The sequence below is a fragment of the Pogona vitticeps genome, chromosome 2 (assembly GCF_051106095.1).
Source record: "Pogona vitticeps strain Pit_001003342236 chromosome 2, PviZW2.1, whole genome shotgun sequence".
Classification (NCBI taxonomy): domain Eukaryota; kingdom Metazoa; phylum Chordata; class Lepidosauria; order Squamata; family Agamidae; genus Pogona; species Pogona vitticeps.
This window is the reverse complement of record NC_135784.1, coordinates 150,801,700-150,824,819: the sequence shown is the minus strand read 5'-3', so window position 1 is coordinate 150,824,819 and position 23,120 is coordinate 150,801,700. Positions and strand designations below refer to the sequence as shown.

The window sequence follows — 23,120 nt, the reverse complement described above, 5'->3', positions numbered from 1 at the left end:
CTGCGCCATGAGGCTCATATAGCACCTGACAGTGTGAATTGACCCCACTGAAAAAGCCCTGGCAATAAGGTGATGCACAAGACAGATATTCTGTCTGTGGCAGTCTGTCTAGGACTGCCCATTTACACATCAGTCCCACAAATGGAGTTTAGTGTTTGTGAATCTTAAGAAACTGGCCAATATTCTGTCATCTGCTGACAGCGTCGTCGGATCATCAACGCAACAGAGATATAAGCGGGAAGGGAGTGGGCTGCATTTCAGCTGGTTTGGAGCAGTTGCTTGGGGCTGCCTTACTGTTTCTGCAATTTCTTTGGCTAGTTTAGAAGGGGACAGGCAAGGGGAGGGCATGAATTGAATAAAACTGAAAGGAGTCTACAGGTGAAAATGTCATTAATATTCTCTCTCCGTACAACTGAGCACTGGCTTGGAGTCTCCCAGTGACAATGCTGATCACAACAGAGTAGCTCAAACCTCTCTCCAAGCAAGCGTGATGAGCCATAGTCTTGGTCCCCTAACCTTTCTAGGCCTGCAATACACTGAGGGCAACAAGGAAGGGACAGCCAACACCTGATGCTTATGGGATCTCACAGCACTGCAAGAAACCACCAGGGGGCACTCAGCAGCAAGAATTCAGCAGCTGCCACCAATTTTGACACCATCACAATTCAGTGGTAACTAAGGTGCTTTTCTTGTGGTGCACAAGCCTGGCAGAGCACATTCCTGCACCACAGTGCACTGCCAGTGTATGGGGCAGAGTATCTCCTTCCCTCCTGGAAGGGAAGAGAAGGGAATAGAGGGAAGGAGAAATTATTTTAAGAGATGGAACATGAGTTTTCAGCGACGTTGTTTGCGAGTGGTAGCAGTGAATGGGAGGCACCAGTGGCTGTGGGCCAAGGGCTACCCCATCTGGCTTAATGAACCTGTAAACCTTTTAAGAGTTTGTCTTCCATCTTCTCTACCTGTCACCTAAGCTTGCTTTGGTCTCAGATTTCGCAGGAAGAGGATTAGACCATGAGAACTCACATTAAAATATGGCGATTAGTCTTTAAGGTACCACAATTTTTTTTAGCTTCTTTAATTTTTGTGTCGTTTCTGCCCGATATGCTAGCACACACTAACACACCCGACATCTTCTAAGATTTCACAGGGTATCTCACTGGGGTAAGATAGCACTGCAAAAGTAAAAAAATGAGGCTTGCATGCCTATAAGAGACCAGTTCATGCACGTCACTGCAGTGTCAACAGCTACAGCCCGACAGGTGGGCTGTCTGGCTCGGCTGGAAGGAGAGACACATGGGATGCTGAAGAACACTTACTGGCCGGCGGATGAAGAACATGGTGAGCGCCCCCACAATTGGGACATTGCCAATGAGGGGTTCCAGGATGACTCGCAGCATACCATGGAGCTGAGAGGAAAAAAGGAGATGGTTATTCCCAAGTTTCCAACCCATGCCGTTTTCCTTCCTTTGCTGCAAGCAAGCACGGGTCTTCATAGAATGGGATCTGCCCAGGCCCTATTCCTACCATGTGACCAGCTCCCATTGACAAACAGGAGGGAGGCCACTCCACTCCACTCCACCCTGCAGAGCACGGACTTCCTGGCTTGTGCCTCCGTTTAGGAGCTGTGGGAAGGTGAGGGGATTTGGCTTGAGAGATGATATATTCTGAAGAAGAGGACACCAATCCATGTCTTCTTTCAGCTATCACTCTGGTCTTTGAAATGTAGCGCATAAATACTATGCTGCTGCTATCATGACCTGTACCAATGGTCACCATTTTTTTGGTGACTTTAAAAAGAATAGACAAACTCGTGGAGGTAATTGAACTGCTGGATAGTTCAGTGGTTTAGGAATCTGGCTGCGAAGTCAGAGGCTGTGAGTTCAATTCAAAGGGTAGGTTAAAAAAAAAGAGAGAGAGAAATGTTCAGGAAAGTGATACCCTTCCAAAGACATTCAAAAGAAGGAAAGACCAGATAAAATTCCTTAGAATTTGGAGTGATGCATTGCATTGGGTGAGCAGAAATCTACTGAGTCAAACACCAAGTGTGCCAGGATGTGGAGTGGAAGCTTGCTCCAAATAAAGCAGTTGGCAAAATTTCATTTCCAGAAGCCAGATCAGCATTTGAGATGATCTGTATAATCCTGTACACCTGCAGTGGGATCCCATTTTCAGATCAGCTCTGACCAGTCTAGACCAGCCACTGGCTATGCTGGTTGGGGATGATGGAAGTTGCAAAGTTGCAACCCGACACACTGGGGGCAGGAGATCTGGGCTAGAGCACTATTTCAGCCTCAGTCCTGACAGCCTTCTTACCTGCATGCCTTTCACACCAGCCTTGCAGAAAAATTTCTTCACCTCTACATCAATCTGAACATCACCCACGTAGCTATTAGGGAGAGAGAGAGAGAGAGAGAAAGGCATCAGCATGATATTCCCAGAGCCATAAACAACAAACTAAACCAAAATCTGCAAGACAGAACAACAACAACCAAAAAACAAAACAAAACCCTACCAAAGGCCTGAAGGAAAAGCCACTCCTTTTTTGGGCAGTTTTTTCAAGTGCTGCTGTTGTTTTCTGCTCTCTGGTCCTCTCCCCTCCATCCTGGGAGAATCCAAACTCTGGTCTGGTTATACCAGATGTCTGCTGTATCACTGCCCACCCCATCCTGGAAACACTGGCTTTTGGGTGGCAGGCTGTAGTTCCCAGAATCTCCCAGCTTGCACAGCCAGCTCTGGATAAGTGGAAGTCCCAGAAAGTTGCTTTTCTAATCTTGGGTGGTGGTGTTCTGCACAGCAGTCCACTTCTGGATAGCACCATGGTTTAGGCCTCTGGCTGCGGAGCCAGAGGTGGGGAGTTTGATTCTCCCCCCCCCCCGGTGTCTCCTTGAGAGGGGCTGGGCTCCATGATCTATAGGGTCCCTTCCAGCTCTGCCGTTCTAAGATGATTATCCTGACCACCAAAGCGTAGGAGCAATGTTTGCACCAAGCGTGAAAAGCTCAGTGGTCAGCACTGTCTCTTCTTAGAGGTAACACTTAGTGTCTCTTCAGTGGAAAGCCCGTCAATCAAGGGCCAGGCTGGGCTCTACCAGAGGCAGAGAAAATGGCCTTTTCCTTGGCAGTGCCGCTCAGCCTCCCTGGGCGCAGGACAAAACCTGCCCTCAGGATGTGTGCTCTTCCAGGAAAGAGAGCAGCACACGCCCAGCAGTCGAAGGAACAGCTTTGGCAACCTGACAAGTACTTTGCCACTTACTCAGCAGAGAAGAATCTGTTCTCACCTCCTGGAGGCTAATTAACGGAACGAGCACAACAGCGCGACAAAAGCTTAACATTCACCTGATGTTTAGGTCCAGCAAGATTTGCTTCTTGTTGAGGCCAGTGTGGACCTTCACTCCAATGACTTTGAGGGGCTGCAAGTGGAAGAAACGTCACTACTTTAAAACATATACAAATTGTGCCATCCCATTTCCCACATTTGGGGAAACCGCAAGGGTCTGCACGCCCAGAGTGTAATGGATGAGCCTCATAAACCACCCTTCACTGTCATGGCTGTTTTGGGAGCTGGACTCTCCCAAGCTGGAGTCTCCTCAGCACCTCTCAGAGGACATCAACAGCACACCAGAACAAGTTGGTTTATCTTCTGGAAGGCTGGGTGAGAGAGGTGCACAGGGAGCTTCGGAAAAGAAGGGTTTCCAAGATGTTGGTGTTGCGGATGAAAAGGCCCTATCTCCCACATTCACCAAACACATGCCAAATGATGGTGGAATATGGATCAAAAACTCCCAGAATGGTGAATGATGGTATTCGTAGCCCTCCCAAAAAGGTGAGAACCCCACTCCTAACGAAACCCTGAAGATAATGTGGATTCAGATCTTCACCTCAATGGTGAAAAAATAATGTTGAATAAGCCTTGAATAATCACAACTGTTTGATTTTTTAAAATCTCTTCTCCACCGCCCAAAATAGGAAAAACTGAAGAAGCTGAAGGTATACAGACTGTTAACAAGTAGGCTAAAGACCAGAACAAAGAAATCATAACAAAGATGGAGAAACACAGAATCAAGTTTGAGTCACATAACTCTAGCAAAGGAAAATTTGAATTTTCAGAATATTATTCATGCTCTGTAATCAACCACAGAAGACGACAGATCAAAAGTAAAATATGAACTGCATTAGAAGAAAGCCGCTATATAAAGGTAGTAACTTAATAAACAGAATACTGATTTTGCTCTGGAAGCTAAGCTTGACCACAAAACTGCAGATATGCAAGATATAATGTGACTAATGGGAAAGCCATAAATGAGATAGTGATTGTGTCTAGAATGAAAGTACAGGATGTGAGATTACAGCTCTTGGTGCATTAGTAAGGAATCATCACCAGCTGCGGAATAAGAGTATTCCTTATGCAACAAAAATGCAGGATTCAATTCTGTTTTGCCCAGTGTATAAGACTATAAAATGTTCCAGCCTGATAGAAAGGCAAAGGGTATCAAAACATGGTGAAAAGCTGTAGGACCTCATTCTCGTCCCCGCTGCTCCAAATTACAAGTAATGTCCAAAAATGGGGAAACTGTAATTCACCTGCAATCCATGAAAATGTCTCCACTGCTAGTGATAAATATTAAATCAAAACTGAAGTAGCTGCATTTGGTAGTCAATTCAAGAGATCTTTACTTATGCTTTAATACAGACAGAAACCTGTTACTACTTACCCAGATGTAAGAACTGCTGAGCACCTGAATGTTTATAATAATGTTTACTATTGTTTTTAATTAAATCTTTGTACAGAAGGACCCCCATACGTATCTGTAAAGGAACAATTCCACTATCCACCATAGATGCCTGAAACTGTGGATATGAAGCTCTAAATACAAACAAGAGGGAGAGGGACAAAGACCATAAGGCCTGCCTCCTCGTATGCTGTACACAGGGCGGTGGTAACCACAGAGGAGTGAAACTGCGGATACAAGTCCCACAGATATGAGGGTCCTACTGTATGCATGATCTGTGTATGTTTTACTAGCTAAAGGTCTGTGAAAATGTTGCACCTTAACCTATTCTACGGATTTGTTGTTTGGAAACCATGGTTTGAACCCAGACTAAGTTAGATTAACCGACTCCTAATGAAATCAATGGGACAAGTTTTGTTATGAAAGGTTGATTTCAATGAGATCTAATCTCAGCTGACCTAGTCTGGCTCCACTCCCATAGTTCTTTCCCCTTCTGGATGATCATGTTTTGAGATGGGCATGAATCAGAAAAATGGCGACTCATTTCTATTCTTCATTCATCAAGGTTGACTAATCACAAATAACCATTTTTCCTGACGAATTGATTTGTTGATCCCTTTTGCCTTTAAAACCCTATAAAATGGCCCTCCATGCACCTAGAGAACCAAAATAACAGAGAAGCTGGAATTCTACTTTGCAAACCCTCCAAGTGCGGTGAAGATTGGGTTTTGGACATCAGAGTTATATACCCATGAAATGGGTCCCCCCAGGAAAGTGCCCTTTAGCAGCTGGCTTGGAGAAACCTAACCTTCACCACTTGAAGGGATTGTAGAGGAGAGTCAGGGGAAGCTTCTCTATGATTTTGGTGTCTCTAAGTGCCTGGGGGGTAGGCACTTTATAGCCTCATGAATCAAGAAATTAAAAAATGCAAAAAATTCATTGATTCATATTCACTGGCGGCCATCAATTTGGACAAATATGAATCAACGAATTAGCAATTTTTGACAAATTTTGCAATTCATTTTTTTTATTTGTGCCCATCTCTAATCATATTGTATAGCACAATCTTCTACATGTCCACTCAGAAGTACAGGGCCAGCCCAAGATCTTTTGCTGCCTGAGGCAAGGAACAAAATGACATCTCATCCATTTCTTGTACAGAAATTGACTAGCCTGGGCCTTCCCATCAGCCCTGGCCATCCACCACTACACCACGTGCTAGTTTAGTGTAATGACAGACTGTGTGGAACACATAGTTTAGTGCTCCAAAGAGGAGAACAGCTGGGAGGCTGAGGAAGTACAGTTGGGGAGATGGACACTGCTACCTCCAATCATCTGCTGCCTGATGCCACTGTCTGACTCTGTCTAATGGCAGGGCAGGGCTGTTACCGACTGAGACCAGTGGAAGCTTAATTCTAAGTTCAGCGTGATTATTACTGAACTCCTTTACATACTGTTGGGCTTTATTTACATTTGTTGTTTTATAAACTGTATTTACACAAGAAGAGCCCTGCTGGATGCATGATTTTTGCTACTGCAGGCTACTGCTCTGGGCTTGTCCTCTGGGTAAGGGTAAGGTTTTGACTGATCATTCTTTTGCTGATCTTTTACCTTCTCTCCCAGGTCAACCTTGGTGAAAGTGAAGGTCTGGAGGTGGGTGTTGGAGGCCCGGATGCTTGGAGCGATATTCTCTACCAGCAGCTTCTCCATGTACTGACCAAAGAAGGGCCAAGCCTGGGCCAGAATCTACCACACAGCAAATAAGAGAGAAAGTTATGTTAGTTATGTTGCACAACAATCACACCTGGAAAGAACCAGTGAAGTGCCCTGCTTCTCACCTTATTGAGCCACTCTGCTTTCTCGACATCTGGGAAACTGACCTACATAATGGGGGAAAAAAAGACAAGAAAATAAATATAAATTAGCTAGTGATATGGGGCCTACAACTGTGAACATCTGGACATGCACGCACACACACAGTCCTCTACCAATCCTGTCAAATGTGTTCAGTAAAAGTGACCACCATGTTCTACAATTCTGTAACAGAAAAGTGGTACTATTTTTAAGTATGTGCCTCATGTCTCCCCAATATTAACAGCGCGCTGAGCAATATTCACTGACTGCTTGGCAAATCACTGACCAAAGTCTAAACCCATTAAGAGAAAAGAAGGGAAATGACACTGAAGATTGGAAACCTAAATGGTTTTACTTGGGACAAAACTCCCCTTAAATTCCATGGAGCCAACCTCATGCCTTAGTGACCTTGAACCCATATAGCCCATGAGGTTCCCCTTAAGCACCCACACCCAAAATCACACACCGTAGGTGCAAAGGGCTGGTCCTGCTTAGACTGGAAGCCATTCTACACAAACACCCGGGATTTCATGATCCTGAAACAAGCGGCAGGGTTATCAGGGGAAGATAAAGCTGATTACAGGCCCTGAATGGAAGGCAGATTCCAAGGGGACCAGGAGTCCGGCTCATATCCTTGGAGCACAGAGACTGGGCTGCTTCGTCATTGTCCATCGGCACATCAGCTGTCTGGTGAAGCAATTCTCTCTCTGTCTGTACTTTCTTCATCTGCTGATTGAGAGCAGAGGTAAGGGGGCCAAGGGGAGGCTGTCAACGATGTAGCTGGGGGATGACTGGGTGACATGAGAAAAGCAGCTGATCTTCAACAGCATAAGCCACGAGTTAGCAAGAGCACCACACCCTTCCTGTTCTCCAAAAAAAGCACGCCACCGGTAGGTTGAGCAGAGCTGCCAGTTTCACAGAGAAGATACAGCTCTCTCCTAGATCTAGCTAAGAAGCTGTTACGTGCACATGCACGGGGAGGTGGCAGCAAGGAGGAGAGCATCTATCTGGCAGGACTTCAGATTTGTCCTAGTTTCCATTGATTGCTCCTTTCACCAATGAATACACATACACAAACACACAAATGTATGTGCGTCTATGAGAGACGGGGGATCAAGTGTACACATATATGAGCAAATTATTTGAGAATTAATTAATTGAGAATCCATTTAGGCTAGATCTCCTATCCACTGTATAGTATACCCGGGAGGAAGTCCTGCTGAAGGTTATCTCTGAGTTGGCATGCAGAGGACTTGGTTATTATCCACCAAACTGCCACCCCCTCCAAACCCAAAATGCAGCGTTAAGTAAAACGATGATTCCTAAAGTCTCAGTGGTCCACGCAGAAGCCAACATGTTGACACTTTTTATGAAAATGAGTATTTTTTTGTTGGCGGCTTCTGTAACTGAAGTATCAGACAAGGACAAAATGTACCCCCTTTCATGGAAGCGGATGTCAGTTCAGTTCTGATAACACAACTTTCTGAGGAAAGATACAGATACCAATGAGATGGGCTGACAGGAGGAAGAGTCAAGGTTTCAGTCTGAGTCAGCAGCAGGAGGACTTGCCAGAGCAAAACTATACATATTCATAAAAGCAGACGACATGATGTTTTAGATATACATGCTAAGGAGAGGTTTTACAGAGATGCCCCTTGGTCCAAAGCCTACGAGGTACAACTGTGTGTCTTGTGTGGGGGAATATCTATAACCCAAGGGATGAGTCTTGGTACCAAAAGAAGACTCCAGCTCCCCTGTCGGGATTTTGGAGTTTAGAGCTCCATCTTGTGGTTGTTTAGGGATACATCAGTGATGTTTAACATAATCATTATTTTAGTATAATCATGCATTCTCCTGTGATTCTCCTTATAATCATCCCATTGTTATGTGATTCTCGTTGTGCGCAAGCGTGGAATGCCTTAAGACTGATAACCACACGACACCTCTATGGCCAAATTCTTATCTTATGCTAATTTTGCTTGTTTTGCATGCTTAATAAAAGCGTCTGGGGTGAAGAAGGGAGCCATATTCATATTCTTCTTCTTCACTACCGGTACCTGAATACTAACAAGATAAAGTCTGCAGTGTCTTTTTTCTCAGAGAGTTTTCTCATCAACTGTTGCTGGGCAGGCCTGGTAACAGTTCCCTGGTTATTTCCCACACTCCCCCTTTAATGGCCTCCACAAAATATTACTCTTTCCCTCATTTTGCAAAGCATTAGGAGTTTAGCCGTCTCTCTGGCCAGTATGCTCCCTACAGGGTGCTTCTCAGGAAACTACAGTGCCCCTAATCCTTTGCAGTGCCACACAGATTAGCTCTGCCCAGCCAGTTCGTCCCTCATTAGATAGCCTCAAAAACTTAGAAATAGAGGGATCTTTTATCATTTATGCAGCAGCTGTAAGTTACATTGAACACACAAAAGGACTTCTTTTTTGTGGGTGGGTGGGGGAACAAACCCCTCAGCATTCTGGTGAAGGCCATTCCAGCAGACCTCTGGGTGCAGTGGTCCAAAAAAAAAAGTCCCAACAAAAGTCCCATCCCTAGTTTAGGCACATGGGAGCAATGATCCTATGTGATCAAATTTCAAGATGCCAGAGAGATCAATAGGACTTGCAGTGTGTATGTGCTTAAAAAGAGAATATGCAGTCTTAACTCTTTAAAGACAAAGGAAGATTGAAAAGCCTGTTTTGTCTTACCTTCTGTTCCCACAGTTGCCTGCCAAAATACTACTGACAGCTTAGAAATGGGGCAACAGCACCCTCCTGTTCTTTCCCAGCTACCTAGGATCAATCATAACCGGGAGCCTTTTTAAACTGTGCAAGGTGGTGGCCATCGCTTACTGCTATTCCAGGATGCCTGTCTTTTTGTGTTTGACCTTCACTCCTCCCTCCCTTCTCTATCTCTCCACATAGTCACTCATTTTTAAAAGTCTGTTTTAAAAAAACAAACAAACAGCTGGCCCATGGGAGCAGAAAAGATTCCTTGGCACAGACTGTGGGTCACCTTGGAGAAGAAATTGGGATGAGGATGGTTTCGGCTCAGGAAGCACAAATCTCTATCTAGTGCTGTAATTCAAGTAAGAATAGTTTCAGGAAAAGAAAATCAAGCAGACCGATGTCAACTTTTCCTTCCTGCAATGGAAAGAGCAGAACTTGGAAAGGTTACTTTTTGGAATCATCGTTCCCATAATGCCCAGGCACCACTATGGCTTGTAGGTTCTAAGAGTTTGGTATGGTTTTTTTTAAAAATGTTTTTTCAAAAACACACCCTGTTAAATGACAAAGATGGAAATGTCTTGTCAGTAGCCACAGAGAAATAAAGATGTACAAGCCTAACACTTGAAAAACGTTAAGATTTTTGTAACTATTTTGTACCTATTATAACAATGGCCAAAATCCTGTTGCTTAGTGTAGTAAATTACACTAGAGTGGACTCATTGAATCAATGGAGCCTATGGAGGATTTGACTCACCAAATCCCCACTGTTTCAATGGGACTACTCCAGTGCAATTTACTACATTAAGCAACAGGATTTTGCCCAATAGTTGGCCACTGAGAGAACGCAGAACTTCCCTGCCTGCAAGGGAATAGACTGGAGTTAAATAGATTTTTAAAACCAAGTACAGTATACGGCAAAGCTCCTTCAGACAAATTATGAAATGCACAGAGACACAAGGAACTGAAATTTCAGGGGCAGAAAGATAACATTAGTGAGTATCGGTGTAATAGGGAAACTTTGAAATACAGATGCTCATCATGACTCTCCCCACACCACATCAAAGCCCTAAAATGCAGCTGGATTGAATCTTATCAAGCAATAAATTCTAGCGGTTTCAGGTTCTACTGGGACCAGTGTTTTCTAAGGTTAATGCTTCTTAAGTACCTGTTCAAGACTAATCCACCCTCAAGCACTGTGCACTACAACATGGTAGCTTAACAAAATACACTGGTCTTGGAAAAATCAGTTTCTCTACCATGTACTACGAAGTTTGCAGCTAAGTTGCCGAGGGAAAAAAAGCCTGAAAAGTGTGGCAGACAAAGCCATTGTCGCTGTTACTCAGAAAGTCTCAGGGCTTCAGCTTGATGAGCCAGGCTCCACTACCGCTGGCAGAAGATAAACCCTGAAGCCACACAGCTGCTTTTCTGCAGCCACCTGCCCCCTGCTTCCACACAAGCAGGCTATCCATGCCTGCATTGCACCTGGTCCACTGCAGCTGGCTTCCTGCGGTTAAACTGTCATGGTAACAAATACACACAAGACTGAGCAACAACTGGTAAGGCCCCACAATCCTCACCGCCTCAGCTAAAAAACCTACAGCTCATTCAAATGAAAGTGGCCAGGTTTTCCTCTTCTAGTTAGGTCTCTTGTCCCGCCCTAAATTTTGGCTTATATACTAAAATCCAAATGAAGGTGATACATTTGTTAGGCAGGTTTTTAAAAGGGATTTTTTTAAAAAGCGCAAACGCCCAGAAATCCTGTGCAAGCTTTCAAGAAAATTACCTCTTCATCAGGAGAGACACAAAAAACTCACAGGGTGGGACTTAAGTCCTTCTTTCCTACCTATTTTTTCAAGAAGTAAAGCCAGAGGGAAACTGTAGACAAAGAAATGGGTCTCATCCAGTGATCGCTGTTCTAATGTGGGCTAGCTCACAGCCTCTCTCTGAGGTGGGAGGTTAGAAACTCTGCACCTTTATCTTGGACAATATAAGTCAAAGCTGCATCTATTTTGTTAGGGCACACTCTGCTCACTTTTCATAACAGAAATATTATTTTTTGACAGCTTGTAGAGTGCTTTGGCACACCTTGTTTACCTTCTTTTTTGTTGTTGTTGGCCTAACAGAGTTATCACTCAATATGGATTTTAGATTTTTTTTTCCTTCATGAACACAGCTATTCCCGCTTTTATTAAGATTGTACACTAGATAATCTAGGGCTCATGGCCAACACTGTGTGTTGAAGGCAGCAGAACTCTCATCCTCAGGTAACCTGCAACAGACATCAAAAATTTCTGACACACAGTGCTCAAGCCAATTACCACAATAAACCAATGTCCTTGCCCTACACCACTGGTTCCCAACCTTGGGTAACCAAGGTGTTCTTGGACTGCAACTTCCAGAAACCTCGGACACCACAGCTGGTGGTGAAGGCTCCTGGGAACTGCAGTCCCAGAACATCTGGATTACCCACTGCCTGACACCTTAATGGAAAGAGGTGGGTGCAGAAAGGAGAAGATCTTTTGAAGGCGGATTATGAACCACGTTCAGTTTTGTATGTGGCAGAGAAACAAATTTCCTGGACTCAAAGGTAATACATCGCTTGGTGCTACTGGCCAAGTTCACAACAATCATAAACCCAGGATTCTTCTAGTCTACTGTGTAAAAGCAAGTGTGCCGAGCAAAATCAGATGTTACAATTAGCATTTCTGCTCTGGTTACGTTCTGTGTTAGTTTAGCCACTTGCACGAGGAGTCTGGTGGCTTCCATGAGCATATTCTTCCATAGGAATGCTGAGCCAAAATTCTGACTTAGCATTTAGTGCTAAATCAACAGCTTGGGCCCAACATACAGTATTCTTTGCCCTGAGATCTTATAACATATACTTAGATGGATGAGAGACATAAATAACAGAGCAGGGAGTAAGAACGTAGTGCAAAGGATGTATGTTATCATTCTGTTTAAATCACATTCATAAAAACTCCTGATTTGCTTTCTGACCAAAGAGAACTTTAAAAATACAGTTTGAGGGGTTGACGAGAAGGGATCGGGTGCCTTACAAAATTCAGGAATAGGGGAATCACATGTATGTATGCCTTGCTTTCCTATATGTAACCAGGAATGGCTGTGGCTCGAGGGTCCCCAGCCAGGTTCTAACTTCTGTTCCCCTGAGACATCGAAGGGAAAAGCAGGATGCTAACTTTCAGAATCTATCAGTCAGTTGACAACTGCTGCACACAAAAGCAGCCAATAGCGCGCTAGACAAATTACTGGAGTGACTCCATGTAAAGTAACTTTGTGCATGCCCTTCTTTTCTCTTTGGGCCAGTTCAGTTTGGTCGACTGGTGTCAGCTCAGGAGCAGGCAATACGTGGCTCTTCAGTTCTTGTTCCATTTTTGGCAGCCAAGTATAGCCAAGGATGAAGGAGTCAGAAGCTGTAACCCAACCACATGTGACAGGCCACATGTCCATTCCTGATTTAGCCCCGTGGTGGGTAACTGGTGGATCCTCTAGATCAGTGGCTCCCAACTTTGGGTCCCCTGGTGTTCTTGCACTAAACTGGTACCAAGGGTCAGAAGAAAAAACAAACAAACAAAAAAACCTGAAATCCTCCCCACTTGGCTACGGAAGGGGAAAATGTGTGCAAACGTAAGGCTCATGATGGCCACCTCTGTTGATACTCATCCCATTGAGGAGGAGGGGGAAGAACATGCGGCCTTTAATATATTGCCGGACCACAATTCCCATCATCTCTAGGATGATGAATGGTCAGAAATGTAGGCCTCCAATATCTAGAGGCCTCCAATATCTAGAGGTTCCTCATCCTTATACTAAGCCTCACAAAATAGGCACACGAGAAGATGGTAGCAATGTTTTAGAGAAGCAAATTCTTTTTTTTCTTTCCTGGCAGAGGCCTCTGCCATTTCTCCACGATGGAGAAGAGACTCTTGATGTGCTCATAGGCCTGCTCCGCAGACAACCGATTCCTGTATGTACAACGGGCACTTCACAGCTTGTTTTCTATAATGAGGTGAGAGGCCATCTAGAGCAAAAGCAGTCAACGGACTCCTTTATCCTTGTGGAACAAAAGAATCTGTGTTGCACTGAGTGGGGATGAGGCTGTGGGTGGCACACAAGGCAAGAGCCACTGCCAAACATCAGGAGGAGGCATCAGCTGCCCCAGTTGGGCCGTGCGTTTCCAGCTGTGGCTGTAGCTGGGGAATTCCGATTTGTGAGGATGCCATCCATTTCCCGGCAGTCGTTTCACGGTTCCTTAGAGTGATGAAAGCAATGGAAGAAAAGAACACAGACTTCTTAAGACCAGGGAAGACCCAGCAATCCTGGCGTCTCTTAAGCCACAGCTGACCTTCCCTTTGCAGCAGTTTTGTTTCTTCTCTTCTCTGGAAAACAGTCAAAATGGCCAGAAAGGAGCCAGGCGGGGCAAGAAAGACCAAAGACTGATAAGCTTTTCACAGCACTACTTGCTAAAAGATAGCTGTTCTTATGCTGTTGACATCCAAGGACAGATGAGACAGCTTTAGGTAAAGTCAGCATCACTGTTCAAGGCCTTGTAACATAATTCTGTGCATGCCTTTTCAAAAACAAGTCCCATTGGACTCAGATTTTGAATTTCTTCCTCTCTTAATAAGTAGGACTGTTTATCCTTGGGAGAACCACTTACTCTTTTGTTTTTTAAAGGCACCAAATTGCCATAAAACCACTCTGCAATACAGATAAGTAGACAGGACACATAAATGGTTAAAAAATTATGTGACTTTACGGGCAATTGCAAAATAGGCATTAGAAGCACTAGAGTAGCTGTGGAAACGCTGAGGGCCCAAGGATTGCAAAATATTTATTTATAAAGAAATGTTCAAATACTGATAAAAGTAGGAAAAGAAGGCAATGGGTTGGAGTTGAAGCAACAGCAAGATATTTGCACCAATGATCCTTGAAAACACTAGTACTGTGTTTTCCCGAAAATAAGACAGGGTCTTATATAAATTTTTGCTCCAAAATGCATTAGGGCTTATTTTCAAGGTTTTTGTTTGTTTGTTTTCATGTACGACAATCTACAAATACTGTATGGTCATGTCATTTTCTTCTGGTTGCTGCACAATGGTGGAGGGCAGGTTTTCACTTAAATGGGGCTTATTTTGGGGGTAGGTCTTATATTAGGAGCATCCTGAAAAATCATACTAGGGCTTATTTTCAGTTTAGGTCTTATTTTTGGGGAAACAGGGTAGGTTTATTTTGTCACTAAGATTGGTACTTTGCACATAATCCAGTGCAAACCTCAGTGAAATTGGGTGGGTGGGGGGTCAGGACCAAGGTCATTCTTCTTGCTTAAGTCCCACTCATTTAAAGAGGTTCTTGTCCCCTGTGAGCCACTGAAAACTCACTTGGTTGACCTTGTCTCAGCTGCTTTTTTCAGCCTGAGGAAACCTCCTAGGATTGTTGTTGACAAAGCAGAGGTGGAGGGGCAACCCGTTTTGCCACCCTGGTGCCATTTCCCTGGAAAGAAGGCAGGATAAAAACATAACTAATAAAAACAGTACTGCCTAGCAGGGATCCTTGGGAGCTTTCACTGCAAAAATAAGCTTGCCTGAGCTCTGCTCATGGGCAGACCCTCCCATTATCTCCCCTATTAGAGCTTGGGGAGGGGTAGCTGTGGCTGAAGGTCCTTCCACTGGGTCCCTGTCAAGGTCCACACAGATGGAGGAGACAAATGCGAAAGAGAAAAGAGAGGTCAAGGGGCTCTGATGGTTGGCAACAGAGACCCTTCCACAGGCATAGATCCAATGAATGCCCACCCTTCATGCCAGCTCCATGCCTTCCTAAATATTTCCAGATCTAAAGTAGGAGGAGGCACAGATCCAGTTACAACCCTGTACACACTCCTTGAAAAATTCTGCTTTTAAAAGAAGGAGTATAAGCTCTCTTAATGGCTTCAATATAAAATTGTTACTCATACAAAGGCTGCCATGTATGTGTGCAACACCCACCAGCCTAATTTAAGAGGGAGGAAGGGAGGGAGGGAGAGAGAGAGAGAGAGAGAGAGAGAGGGAGGGGGAGGGAGAGAGAAGAAATGAACTTTCCAGTCATTTCAGGGACCTGATCAATAAATGCACAATTCCGATTAGACATGAGGCTGTGCGTCCAGAAAAGCAGAGACAAAGAATGAGGGGAGGAAAGGCCATATATTCCTGAGAAGTGAAACAAAGCAACAGTCAAGCACAATGAAAGCAAGCCAGATGGGGTGGGGTGGGGCAGCAAGGAGAGGGGCCAGACCCCTTTGCACTGGTGCAAAGACCCCTTTGCACTGGTGCAAAGAGACAGCATGCCCTCTGCTTAAATCCCTGTCGGTGCACACCGCAGAGGAACACAACAGCTGGGGAGAAGCTGTTTTGCAAGAAAGCTTGTTCAGCACTGGTCTCCCTCCATGAAACCCACAATTAGCTTCCAAAAAACCTCAGCCATTTCCAAAGAGATGGTCATATTGATCTGCTCTCACAACAACAAAGCAGAAGTCTTGTGGTACCTTTAAAACTAATACATTTCATTTGAACTTGCTCTTCTGTGGTTTGAACACTACTGCTACAGGCACATGAAATGAAACCTTAAGGCTTCCTTGAAGAGGGCTTTGAACAAAAAACTCACAAAAAAATGATTTCGCAGTTCTCAAGCAAGGGGGAAGATTCTCGTGCATCAACTTCTTTTTAACACCCCACCAAATGGAATACTCCCAAACTTTCTGATGAGACTGAGGGTTGGCACCCCTTAGTTCAGGGGAGGGCTTTTGAACACACAGCGATCTCTGGTAGTGAAAAAGGGGACATTTTAGCTGATCCCTGTGCCTAACTTTCAAGCTGGATTCTGAAAAGGAAGAGGCACTTGAGATCACATTGCAAATATCTGCTAGCGACTAGAGCACACCAAAGAATTTCAGAAAAAGATCAAATTAATGGGTTGTTCTGAAAGAAACAGGTGTGCCTCAAATACTTTATTGTCTTAATACATAATTTGTGTTGTGGACAAAAAAACGACTGTTAGGACTGAACATGGAGAAGCAAAGCTGTTTCCTATAGGCAAAGGTGTCAGACAAGGGTGAGCCTTATCCCCTTATCTGTTCAGTCTGTACGCAGAATATATCGTCTGGAAAGCCAGACTAGATTCAGATGAAGGAGGAATGCAAATTGGTGGAAGACACATCAATAATTTAAAATATGCAGATGATATCCTCTTACTGGCAGAAAGCAGCAATAACTTCAAACAACTGTTAAGAAAAGTGAAAGAAGAAAGTGTCAAAGCAGGACTACAGCTGAACGTTAAGAATGCAAAAATCATGACTACAGAAGAACTACACAACTTGAACACTGACAATGAAGAAATTGAAATAAGAGATTTTGTACAATTTGGTTCAGTTATCAATTCTAATGGAGACAACAGCCAAGAAATCAGAAGTCTGAGACTTGGAAGGAATGAGGGATTTAGAAAATATCAGCAAATATAAGGATGTGTCACTGGAGATCAAGACCATACATACTCTTGTATTCCTCATCACCATGTACGGATGCGAGAGTGAAAGAAAGTTAATCAGGAAAAAAAAACACAATTTGTTTGAAATATGGTGCTGGATAAGACCTTTGCAGATGCCACCGACTGACAAAATGACAAACAAATGGATCCTAGAGCAAATCAAGCCTGAATTATCTCTGGAGGTAAAAATGATGAAACTGAGACTGTTGCACTTAGGGGATGTCATGAGAATGCAAGATTCTCTGGAAAAGCCAATAATGCTGGAAAAGGTTGAAGGCAGCAGGAAAAGAAGACCAAATATGAGATGGATTGACTCCTTAAAGAAAGTCACAGGCTTGTGCTTGCAAGAGCTGAGCAGGGCAGCCTGAAGATGGGACATTTTGGAGATGGCTCATTCATAGGGTCACCGTAAGTCGGAGGTAACTTGATGGGATGTAACAACAACAGCAGAGCCGTTTCCATGCTGCTTGGACAGGTCTCCCAAACCTATACAGTAAGTTTTCGGAGGTACAGAGACTGCAATGGAAAAGAGGCATTTACTTACTTCCACCCGCCCACCCTTCTCTAGGGATGGAGCTCAAGATGGCTCACAATGAAATTAACAACTCCAAAGAAAACAAAAAATAAATGACTGCAAGAAGATAATGACCCTCTCAAAGTTTTCTAAGTATAAATAAGTACTCAGAAATGTTTTGTTTGTTACCAGTCTCTCCTTCTGGTAATGCACTAGGTCTGTGCAGCTTGCCCAAGGCTACACAGGTAACAGGGGGACATAATAATATCTCAACCAGCCATGCCTGTTCCCCATAATCTCAACTGGTCCCTCTCCCAGACATCCAATGCAAGAACAAAAGATTCAAATCACAGCAACAGAAGTAGTACAGGACCCCTCCTTTTAAAGTCCACCCCACAGCAAACAAGGTAGAAAACCAAATACTGTACAGTGGGGTCTTGACTTAAGAACGGCTCGAGTTAAGAACATTTTGACTTAAGAACCGCTCTCATAGGAAAATATTGACTTGACTTAAGTACTTAGATTTGAGTTACGAACTGAAAAAAACCCACGTGGGAGGCAGGGAAAGTGCAAAATTTGAACTTTCAGTTAACTGTTGGCCGGTGAAAAGGGTGCCTGTCTGCTTCCTCACTCCTCCCAGCGTTTAGAGAGTGGACTGGGAGACAGTCTTCGGACTGCCTGGTACTGTCCTGCCTGGACTGTATTTTCCCTGCCTTCCCTGAACCTTTCTTGACCTAAGGAAAAAAGAAACAAAATATCCCCCTCTAGTGGTCGAAGGCGGAATAGCAGCTTCCCATTAGTTTCTATGGACGGAAAAGATCAGATACGGATCAAATGGTTTTCAATGCATTCCTATGGGAAATGCAGATTTGACTTGAGAACTTTTTGACTTGAGAACCGCCTTCCAATATGGATTAAGTTCTCAAGTCAAGACCCCACTGTATGATATTTGCTGCCAGTGAACAGGGAGGCAGACAGGATGACAGGCATTTTAACCTCCTTAGGAAGGGAGTTCCAAGTGCTGGCAAAATTGGGCTCCCTCTTGCTGTTGGTGGAGGTCTCTGCTAGGAGAGAAACTGTTCCATAGGCAAAGGCATCCCTCAGATGCAATATGATGGAATCGGTGGATCCACTGAGTGCAGGTAACTAACTCAGGGAAGCGATGAAATAATCAAATGTAAACATACTGACATTCAACCCATACTGCAGAGCACTGAGGAGTCAGTCGGGCAGCTTACAAAAGGGCACTCCCCCTTTGACTGTTCGACAAGCTTAGGTAGGTAAAGAAGAGACGGAAAATTAGCACTGCCCAGTTCTCTTTAGAAACCTGCTGGGCTTGTTTGGGGATTGCAGAAGTTGTCCAAATGTTTGCCTTCCCAAATTAAGAAAACAAGCTAAACACATAGGCAATTTTAGACAGATTGTCAAAAACTGGCTGGAATTCAGGACCACAAACTTCCAGTTCTCCGCTCCCGAATAAAATACTGCTGGCCAGCTTTTTCCAGACTGTCCTAGGCTGGCATCCTGGAACACGACAGGAACACAAAGCTAGAAGTCACACAAGGATCTACTTCCTCGTTTTGCAGGCTCCCTTGTATACGTTCAATGCTCACTGCCACAAATACTGCGGACCCACACATGCACCAGAAGCATATGTCCCCCTGCTATGATACAGCAGCAAGGAAGCCATTTTCCCTCCGCCAAAGGCTTCCGCTTCAAGGCAAGCCCAGGATATTAAGTTAAGGGCCAGATAACTGGCATGAGTGGGTGGATCTGGCTGGTGAATGAAATCGAGAGACTGCCTTGCTCATCCAGCCACCTCTCAAAAGGAAAAGGGGGAAATACCAAGAACTCTGCAAACAGTTCCTTTCTCAAAATAAGGAATTCAAATGACCTGATGTGGTTTTTTTTTCTGGCACTGGCAGGGACCTAGGAGCTCCCAACAGCACTTTGCTGTACGTAGCTGCAAACAGGATCTTTTAGCCTGTACGTATTTTAATCCTTATATGGTATTTTTTGCTGCTGTAGCAAAGCAGCCGGGGGGGGGTGTGCTCTGGCTTTCTGCAGCAGTTTCGTGATTGTGATTCAACACTGTGGGGCAAAATGGCAGATTAGATGTTGCCATAGCAAAAGCTAGAAGGCGACAGGTGGGTGTACCGTGAAGAGGAGTGGGGTGAAGGTAGCATTCGCTGGTCCACCTCAGGTGGCAGGAAGTCTGGAGTCAGCTCTCCATCCATTGACCTAGTCTGAACTAGGCCAGAAGAACACCACACATTCACCAAGCAAGTTTACCTCTCCTCTTCCAGGCCAAATCAAAACAAACAAAATACCTCCTCCCCAAAATACAACAGTGAAGTGGACAGCCTTACATTTAAGGGCTTTGAGACACACTTTGTCAAGGAATCTCTTTGCTATTTATCAGAGTTTGGGGGTGGGGGAGGCAGAATATTTTTGGACTAAAACTGCTAATAGCCCCCCATCAGGATGGCCAGTGCCTGTGCTTAGAGATTCTGGGAACTACAGTTTGAAAAAAAAATGTTTCCAGGCTCTGAAATTCATTCACTTCCAGATTAATGGAAGCAAGGACCATACCCAAACTGTACTTTACTGAAAAGGCAGATCTAACAATTGATCCTTTAAAGATCAAATTTATGGAGACATCCACACAAGGCTGCAGTTGCTAGCTATGCCAGCTATCTGTACTTCAGACAGATGTACAGGTACATTTAAGCAACTTTCTGTAGAAATACTATTCAAGGGCCTGCCTCAGCCAAAACCTACAATCAATCATAATGCTATCAAAAGTGTTTTTTTTTCTCTTTTTCTTTTTAAGGGAAGAGTTTTGTATGTTTTGATATAGCAGATTGTATTATTAGATCCTTTCCCTCAGATTACAAGGTTTATGTCATTTTTTAAATGTTTTCTGTGGTTTGCATATTAGAGTGAATTACACTTTGTATGCAATTTTGCTGTGCCCCTTTTGACACCCAATGCATACATTAAATATGTAAGCAATGAAACTCATCTGGATCCACGGGTGCAGGGAGACTCTTCACCCACGGAGAGAGCACTTGTCTTTCAACAGGAAGCCTTTCAGGAGAAGCGATCGGGTACTGCATGTTGCACATGGTGCAGCTGCACCCAAGAAGAGGAATGTGGGATGAATCATTCTCCAGATACCATTGGACTAAAATTCCCATCAGCCCTAGACAGTATAGCCAAAGGCTCAGGGCAATTGTGGTCCACCTTTGCCCAGGAAAATAGCAGACACTGTCCCAGGCCAAATCATTCCAAGGTCCCACACAACTGGATGTGGGTTCCGCAATTCCATAAGTGTGAGTCTGAGGGTACAGCAATTCCCCTAAATCCTAACTCACACTAACCCAGGAGTGGCATTTCTTTTTAAAACTCAGCATTTGGCTCAAGGTTTGTGTGTGTGTGTGTGTGTGTGTGTGTGTGTGTGTGTGTGTGTGTGTGTGTGTGTGTGTGTGTGTGTGTGTGTGTGTGTGTGAGAGAGAGAGAGAGAGAGAGAGAGAGAGAGAGAGAGAGAGAGAGAGAGAGAGAGAGAGAGAGAGAGAAAGAGAGAGCAGGAAGATGTAAGCTCCCTTTTATGGCCTATCCTCAATGTTACATCCATAGATCTTAATCATGCGGCTGCGAAAAGAACAGAAGCAACAGCATTTCCTGTGCAAGAGAAAACAGAGTGGGCAGCAAGTAATGACTCAGACAGAAGCATTCCCCAAATACCGTTGCTGTGAGGCCTAACAAAAGTAAAGGCTGTGGCCTACAGAAGCGGCCTGCGGGCCCTTCTTTTTCCAGTATGTTGATGCCGTAACACAGCAAAGTTTTTGGCCCACATATAGACTCATCCAACAGGATTTAAAGTGTTAGTGTTGCCAAATCACAGCTACAAAGCTGGTGCGGTTTGGAAAGAATAGTCCTTTTAGACATTTCAGACATTCAGCTGACAAGTTATATTCTTAATGGTAGGATTGGGTGGGTGGGGTTGTTATTATTATTGTTGTTATTGTTGTTATTGTTGTTATTGTTGTTATTGTTATTATTATTATTATTATTATTATTATTATTATTATTATTATTATTATTATTACACAGTAGCTTCTTATCAGGGACAATACAGTGGTGCCTTGCATTGCGATGTTAATTCGTTCCAGCGAAATCGCTGTAGAACGAAAACATCATAAAGCAAAATTAAAAAGCCCATAGAAACACATTAAAACCTGTTTAATGCATTCCTATGGGCTTGAAACTCACCGTCCAGCGAAGATCCTCCATAGCATGGCCATTTTCGCTGCCCGTGCAGTGAGGAATCCGTCCCAAAAAACAGAGGGGGGCCGTTCTGTTTACCCGGCGGCCATTTTGAAACCGCCGATCAGCTGTTTTCAAATTGTTGTTTTGCGAGAATTGGTTCCCGAAGCAGGGAACCGATCATCGCAAAGCGAAAAAAAACCATTCAGACCATCGTTTTGCAATCGCAATTGCGACTGGGCGCCCGTCTTGAGAGGCACCACTGTATTTCATCCTATTTTGTGAGACTAGCTTCTGTTTTGGAACCTGAGAATATGGACAAGATACATGCTTTAGATTTGTTTTAATACTGTATTCTATGTGTATTTAATCTCAAATACAGTACTTGGAGATTTTCTGTATCATGTATGAGATAACTATTATGAATATAATAAATGAGCAATTATTCTGAAAAGAACGTAAGCAGGTGATAAACTCAAATTTAACCTTAAAATGTCCAATTTTTATACTCTGGCTGTTGGGGAAATAACTTCCTAAATTTCTGATTAACTGCGAGTGATTATTTTTTTCCAGAACTAAAATTGGAAGCACGCTACACGTTCACAGCTGATAAAGTTGACTTTTATGCTGCAAAAAGGGTAAGCAGTACCTCTGTAGAGAGATGTGAATCCCATGGGGGAGCTAGTAGCCTGAATATGTCCCAGCACCAGCAGAAAACAACATTCCCAAGGCAGTGACTCATACAGATAAATGACCACCTTTTCAGGAGGTGGGAACAGATGAGTAACAACCGTTGCACTGGATCATCACACAGTCATATTCCTTGCAAATAAATGGCAGAACTACTCATCAGTCTTCAGACAATGCAGAGTGGAAACAAACCGAGATGGCTGATATGCAAGGGGGTGTCAGGGCAAAATCTGGCCTCAGAGCCACATGTAGCCCCCTCCACTCCAACACCATTTTTGCAACTCTTGGATGTTTCCTCAAAGGAAAAATAACTCTGCAGAGAAAGCTCATTTTCCACCACCAGAAGCCTTCAGGAGCGAGTTTTGCAATAACAGCAAGCACAGGGCCCCAATTCTCCTCTCCCCTTACCATGCGCAGAGCCATGAAAATAAACTGAGGAGTTCCAACAACATTAGCTTGTTTATACTTTTTCCTCATGGGGGGGGGCTCATTTCAGTGAACAGCGTGTGGCTTCAGCTCTTTCACTGTTACAAGAGATAAAGAGTGTCCCCATCTCACGGCCACCAGGCTGCCTGGCCCTGAATCAGGGAGGCAGAGGCACCTCCTCACATTTCTTGCATGCTGCTGCTGCTGCCGCTAGAGAAGAATGTAGCAAGCAGCAACCGGGTGGCAATTGGTCCTCATTGGAACTGACTTGTTGTCGCTGCCGCTGCTTTTTGCCTCACTCCTAGAGGTCCTGCTGGAACCAAGGCAGGACATCCAGAAAAACGGCCTGAAATCAACAGCAGAGCATATTCCTCTGGACATTCCTCT

At 44.1% G+C, this 23,120-nt stretch overlaps 1 protein-coding gene across 2 annotated transcripts in view; it reads right to left on the bottom strand.

Annotated features, from left to right (window-relative positions):
• Positions 1-23,120, bottom strand: part of ESYT1 (extended synaptotagmin 1) — a 56,502-nt gene that overhangs the window by 24,444 nt on the left and 8,938 nt on the right. For both annotated transcript variants that reach the window (XM_020785511.3, XM_072990850.2), the window contains exons 2-6: positions 6,566-6,607; positions 6,339-6,473; positions 3,334-3,407; positions 2,314-2,386; positions 1,317-1,406 (exon numbers count right to left, since the gene is read on the bottom strand). In XM_020785511.3, the coding sequence (XP_020641170.3) occupies positions 1,317-1,406; positions 2,314-2,386; positions 3,334-3,407; positions 6,339-6,473; positions 6,566-6,607 (414 nt within the window). The remainder of the gene's footprint in view (positions 1-1,316; positions 1,407-2,313; positions 2,387-3,333; positions 3,408-6,338; positions 6,474-6,565; positions 6,608-23,120) is intronic.